Below are 6,507 nucleotides of genomic sequence, written 5' to 3' on the forward strand. Positions count from 1 at the left end.
TCTAATTTTTGTTTTGGTACGTTCATGTCAATTGGTAGTACCTTCTGGGAACAAAAAGTACGCTTGTTACAAAATTAAAAATAGCGCAACTCTAATTACTCTCAATTTACCATGAGAGAGAGAAACTCTCAACATCGATCCCGATAAATGTGAAACCATGCTAATTCTTTCGTTTTATTTTCACGCCGGCTCACTCCTGACTCGCTGGTTGTGTTTAGACTCTGACAAGACGCATTTTCCAATATTAGTGTCAAATTTGTGCTATAGAGGGCTACAAATTTCACTGGAAAATTCACTTCTTGAAGTTCTCTCACGAGAAAATACTAAAACAGCAAAGTTAATTATTTTAAAAAATATGGTTACCAAAGTGAAGTTTGAGATTGTATGAAATTAATAATATTATTTTTTTTTGTTGGACTATGTTATGATGCAATATCAAAACAAAAACCTTTGTTTTTGTCTCGACCATCTGTCAAATTTTTCCTTATAATATTTCACATAGTTGGCAACATTGCACATCGAATTCAAGTAGAAATTACGTACTTTGACAGTTAATCGAGTCATTAGCGGCGCTAAATGGACTACATATTTATTGTTCCATGGGTTTGATCTATTTGAAAAAAGTGGACATAAACGGCATTTAATTAGTACATTTTGCAGGGTTAACCTACTTTAAGAGGATTTATTTAACAATGGAATTGACAATGGAAACACACTGGGTTAACTAAATCCGATAATATGTAAACGTACTATTATATTCAAACGACTGCGCGAAAGGAACAATCAGAACTATTTTAAGGTAGTTCATGTATCATGTCCAATTAGTTGAAAAATCGAACATAGCGAAATCTGTCATCATTTTTCCTGTCAAATTGTTCCTTTTAATATTTCACATGGTTGGCAACATTGTACATCGAATTCAAGTAGAAATTACGCAGTTTTAGAGTTAATCGAGACATCAGCTACTCTAAATGGACTACCTATTTATTGATTTTTTGTGCTTTAGATGATTTTATACATTGCTAGTGATCACAGCATTGCAAAAACATTTCCACATTTCTTTTCATTTTCAAATTGCAAACAATTATTTTTGGCACCATTTCATAATTTTGTATGTATACCAAAACAAATAACAGCTGATCGACATTTAGATCATGATTTACGGTATGTGTAAACAATTAGGGTGTATTTCTGTGTTTCGTTCATGATGCAATAATAAGATGATGTATACCAACAAAAACCTTTGTTTTTGTCTCGATTATCTGTCAAAATTTTCCATATAATATTTCAAATGGTTGGCAACACTGCACATCGAATTCAAGTAGAAATTACACACTTTGACAGTTAATCAAGACATCAGCTGCGCTAAATGGACTACCTATTCATTGTGCCATGGTTTCGTTAATCGAGTCGATTTAAAATCGCATATGTAAATGTCCCCAATAATAAAGAATTGTTAATCAAATAGAAGTTAAAATGAACAATCTTTAAAATTTACGATAATAGCGTTTATAGAATTTATTTATTTAGAAAAAAATCTTTAAAAAAATTTGACTATACAACACAAGATAGTATATAAAAATGTTTAACATTTCTTTTACTTATACTCTAATAAATGCAACAGTTTCTTCATGATCACTTAAAACATTCCTATTCTTTTCGGCGTTAAACACACAAATTATTATTTTTTGTTTTTAGTTTGGCTAGTAAAATAAATGCACATTCTTCCCCATATTTGTTCGCAATGGTGCTTGCTTTACATACGGAATACACCAAATTTGGTACCATTACCGGGATTGTTAAGGGCCGCCTTTAAGCTTAAACCCAAAACTTGACGTGTATTGGCGGGATCAATGATACCATCATCCCACAAACGGGCAGTACTATAATAGGGAGAACCTTCCTTTTCGAATTTCTCAATAATGGGAGCCTTCAGTTTATTGGCTTCATCTTCGGAGAATGCCTTGCCTTCACGTTTTCTTTGATCGGCTGTAATTTGAGCCATAACATTGGCAGCCTGGGTGCCACCCATAACCGAGATGCGAGAGTTGGGCCACATGTAAAGGAATCGAGGGGAATAGGCACGACCGCACATACCTGGAAATGAATGAAATGGGATATTTTTAAGTAATTCAAAAATAAAATATTCTTTTTCCTTGCATACCATAATTGCCAGCACCATAAGAACCACCAATTATGACAGTGAACTTTGGAACATTGGCACATGCCACAGCGGTGACCATTTTTGCACCATTCTTGGCAATGCCATTAGCCTCAGCATCGCGGCCAACCATAAACCCGGTGATATTTTGCAAGAATACCAAGGGAATGTTGCGTTGAGCACACAACTGAATGAAATGGGAACCCTTCAGAGCACTCTCCGAAAACAGCACACCATTATTGCCAACAATGCCCACAGTGTGACCATAGAGTTTGGCAAAACCACACACCAAAGTCTCACCATACATTTTCTTGAATTCCGTAAAACGGCTGCCATCAACAATGCGGGCAATAACTTCACGAACATCAAAGCTCTTGGTGAGATTGGGACCAACAATACCATACAGCTCGCGTGGATCATATTTGGGTTCCTCAATAGCATTTTCAATGGAATTAGTGATAGATGCCTTTATCGCTTTCTTGCTGGAGTACATCAATTGGTCGTCATAGTTATTGGTGGCGGGTAAATTTAAATTGCTCACAACCTGGCGGGCCAAATACAAAGCATGTTCATCATCGACAGCATAATGATCGGTTACACCAGATGTCTTGCAATGCAAATCGGCACCACCCAAATCTTCAGCCGAAACTTCTTCGCCGGTTGCTGCCTTAACTAAAGGTGGACCAGCCAAGAAGATGGTACCCTGTTTCTTAACAATTATACTTTCATCGGCCATGGCGGGGACATAGGCACCACCAGCAGTACAGCTACCCATAACAACAGCAATCTGTGGTATGCCCAAAGCAGACATATTGGCCTGGTTGTAGAAAATGCGACCGAAATGCAGTTTATCGGGGAAGACTTCGTCTTGGCGTGGCAAATTGGCGCCGCCAGAATCCACAAGATAGATGCATGGCAAACGGTTCTCTTGAGCAATTTCTTGGGCACGTAAATGTTTCTTAACTGTTATGGGATAATAGGAACCACCCTTGACTGTGGCATCATTGGCAACAACAACACATTCAGTACTGAAATTTCGAATAAAAAAAATAGATTTTAAAAAATTCGATAAATAAGATTTTAATAATACGAATAGTACCTACCCACAAACACGGCCAATACCGGTAACAATGCCACCGGAGTTAACAACTTCGGAACCATATAATTGGTAACCAGCTAATGTACTCAATTCCAGGAAGGGAGAACCTTTGTCCAACAACTTGTTGATACGTTCGCGAGCCAAAAGTTTACCTAGAATTTGAAAAGAGAATTAAATACTAGGTTCAGGGCATCCAGTCGGTAAATACCACCTACCTCTTGAAGTATGACGTTCAATAGCCTTGGCACCGCCACCTGTCAACACTTCACTTGTAATTGAACGCAGTTCATTGACCAAGTTTGACATATCTTTTTCATTTTCCTGCCAAAAAAAAAAAAAAAAAAAACAACCAAAAATGAAAACATAACAACAACAACACCACAATGTCAATATCGAGAATTATGCAATTACGACGTCAAAACAAAAAACCTACCTTGAATTCGGCTGAGTTCCTATCAACAGCAGTCGGCAAGACATTGGCCTCACCAACATGCAACAGGCGTACTGATGATCCTCCAGTACGCCATATTTGGGTATTTAAAATAGTTCTTAATTTTAACATGATTATATCTTTGGGATGTGGGTGCAATAAATGCCAAAAATCGGACTAAATTAAACTTAAAAAAAGTACACCTGTAAGGTGTCTCAAAGAATCAACGTAAAAAAACTACTTAATCAAAAGATCGTCTACGACGTCTGACAGTTAAGAATTATGAAACACAGAGCAGAGTATAAAGTCAATGGAAATTTTAACGGCGTCACGCGATCATATAAGGCGCCGTGGGTGCAAGCAATGACAAGTAACTGCAAAATGTATGGGAATTATTTTTTGTTCTAGAATTTTAAAAATATATCTATTTTTTATATTTATAAAAACCGTAATATGTATGTTAAAAGAAGAGAATAACATTTCTTACTCCCCTCTCATTTTATTTATAAATAGCGTAAAAATCAAATAAAAATATATCATTTATTTGACAGATTCCAAAAAGAATGAAAATGACAATTTAATAAAAATTAAAAAACAAGTTATTTTATTTATAAATAGCGGAAAAAATTAAAATTTAATCCCATTTAGATCGAACATAACATTTATTTGCCAGATTCTAACAAAAAATACAAACGACAATTAATAAAAATTAAAAGAAAAAAAAACAAATAATTTTGTTCATGAATAGCGGAAAGCACAAAAAAAATTAGAATGTAACCAGATTTATTTAACAGAATAGAAACGACAAATTAATAAAAACTAAAAAACAAATTATTTTATTCATGAATAGCGGAAAATAAAAAAAGTTTCTTCTTGAATTCGATGTGAATTTGTACTTGAATTCGATGTGCAATGTTGCCAACCATCTGAAATATTACTAGAAAAAAAATTGACAGATGGTGGAGACAAAAAAACCTTATTATTACATCATGGTCCCGACCATGGCACAATGAATAGGTAGTCCATTTAGCGCAGCTGATGTCTTGATTAACTGTCAAAGTGGATAATTTCTACTTGAATTCGATGTGCAGTGTTGCCAACCATTTGAAATATTATATGGAAAAATTTAACAGATAATCGAGACAAATTTATTGGCCCTCCTCCCGATTGTCGAGTATTAAAAGCGCCACCACCAAAATCCCACGGATTTGTGAACAGGATTAACGCGACGTATACGCAATGTTAAAATTTAATTAAAATAAAAAAATTGCATATGTCTGGAAGTAATTACCTTATTATGACTAAAAACAAACATTTCACGCTTTTACTTACTGCGTTTCGAGAAAAAAATCATATACTTATTTTATATTTGTTAGAAGAAGCGACTATCTACATATTTACTTTCTTTAAAATCCTATCTACAACAATCTGTCACAATTCTCGCCTCTTTATACGATTAATTGTATCAGTTGTACTATATATCGTACAACCCACTACAGCCTATGGCATAACGGCGTTATATGGATAACCGCAGCTCATTTACTATTTTCAACGGCGTCATTATTCCACCAACGATATACTCTGTTTTCATTTTGGCAACTTGAAGGGGTTTCTCCATCGTCTGCTCGTGTTAACGAAACTAAACTAAATTTTCGGTGCAAAATGTTGAACGCTTCCCAATTATTGTTGGCCCGTAACATTTCCAAGGCTATGGTTAGATTCCACAGCCATGGTGGTATTCCCGGTGAAGTAAGTTGAGAAAATATTGAAAAAATCAAAACAGAAATTATGTCAGTGCATGATGAGATGTGTTCGTTCGTTCATTCATGCGGTTACATAAGTTATGAAAAATCTATTAAAAAGAAGGAACCTGTGACTAACTTTTTTTCTCTATCTTTATTTTTGTTCTAGAACTTGCCCTTCAGCTTGAAGAACCGTTACAAGCTTACAGCCATTTTCACCACATTCACCGTTTTGGGTTTCGGCTCACCCTTCTTGATTGTCAGACATCAATTGTTGAAGGCCTAAACTACAAGGAGCGTACATTTTAGGTTAGTATAATGACAATTATGGTCAAGTGCAATGCTAAGTATCAAAGTGAAATATTGAATGTTTAAAACGTAGATTTTTGGAATATTTAGGAAGAATTCCTTTAAAAATGTACTGCAATAATTTAACTATTTTCAAAATGTTATACAATGGATCCATAATAAGGAATTTGGATATTGATTTTCAACAATCGGGACCATGACATCGGGACATATAATTTTGGTTTATTAATTAGTATGTTTGTCCCTCGATCAATGATTCGAGACAAATTTTTATAAAATTTGGCAATTAATATTATTTAAAAAAATTGTATATTAGCCACTACCATATCGTTAAAAAATATTAAAATGCTTGACACCAGTGTTTTAGTTATAGAATTTTTTGTATCCAAGTATTCCAAAAACAATTTTTTTATTGATAATTGTATATCTTTGCTTTACTTTGCAATCCCTAATTTTATTATTTTTCTCTTCTATTTACAGATTATTTGTTTGGTCTTAAGGCAAAAGTGTGATGTCAAATCATTACCAAAAAATTGGAAATGATTCATAAAATGTAAAGTTAATTCAAATAACACGAAATATAAGTCACAGATAAACCAAAAAAGAGAAATAGTTGGTGTTTTAATTTAATATTAACGAATAGCAAGATTTCGAGGCGAGCATTTTCATAGCCTCCAAACATAACAAATCAAAAATTCAGGAGTTAACATTTAAGCGTGAATTTTGACATAGCTCCAACCAGTCATCAGTAAAGTCAGACTGGGCC

At 34.4% G+C, this 6,507-nt stretch overlaps 2 protein-coding genes across 2 annotated transcripts; one reads left to right on the top strand and one right to left on the bottom strand.

The window, feature by feature from the left end:
• Positions 1–1,756: 1,756 nt before the first annotated feature.
• LOC133324954 (probable methylcrotonoyl-CoA carboxylase beta chain, mitochondrial) lies at positions 1,757–3,822 on the bottom strand. Its single transcript, XM_061533780.1, has 5 exons — positions 3,694–3,822; positions 3,476–3,581; positions 3,265–3,412; positions 2,165–3,189; positions 1,757–2,097 (listed from the first exon to the last, which is right to left on the bottom strand). Exons 1-5 carry the CDS (start codon positions 3,820–3,822, stop codon positions 1,757–1,759), a joined length of 1,749 nt encoding a protein of 582 aa, XP_061389764.1.
• Positions 3,823–5,280: 1,458 nt separating this feature from the next.
• LOC133324955 (cytochrome c oxidase subunit 7C, mitochondrial-like) lies at positions 5,281–5,727 on the top strand. The gene is made up of 2 exons (XM_061533781.1): positions 5,281–5,439; positions 5,602–5,727. The coding sequence occupies exons 1-2, from the start codon at positions 5,353–5,355 to the stop codon at positions 5,716–5,718; spliced, it is 204 nt and encodes a 67-aa protein (XP_061389765.1). The 5' UTR covers positions 5,281–5,352; the 3' UTR covers positions 5,719–5,727.
• Positions 5,728–6,507: the final 780 nt, after the last annotated feature.

This window comes from Musca vetustissima, unplaced genomic scaffold (assembly GCF_032173495.1).
Source record: "Musca vetustissima isolate MV318-11 ecotype Yass unplaced genomic scaffold, APGP_CSIRO_Mvet_v1 utg112210, whole genome shotgun sequence".
In the NCBI taxonomy this organism is placed as follows: domain Eukaryota; kingdom Metazoa; phylum Arthropoda; class Insecta; order Diptera; family Muscidae; genus Musca; species Musca vetustissima.

Coding starts and splice junctions, on each gene's coding strand:
- LOC133324954 (XM_061533780.1), bottom strand. CDS start 3,822: ATGTTAAAATTAAGAACTATTTTAAATACCCAAATATGGCGTACTGGA. Junction 3,582..3,693: donor GGAACTCAGCCGAATTCAAG/GTAGGTTTTTTG, acceptor TTTTTTTGGCAG/GAAAATGAAAAAGATATGTC. Junction 3,190..3,264: donor GGTATTGGCCGTGTTTGTGG/GTAGGTACTATT, acceptor TCGAAATTTCAG/TACTGAATGTGTTGTTGTTG.
- LOC133324955 (XM_061533781.1), top strand. CDS start 5,353: ATGTTGAACGCTTCCCAATTATTGTTGGCCCGTAACATTTCCAAGGCT. Junction 5,440..5,601: donor ATGGTGGTATTCCCGGTGAA/GTAAGTTGAGAA, acceptor TTTTTGTTCTAG/AACTTGCCCTTCAGCTTGAA.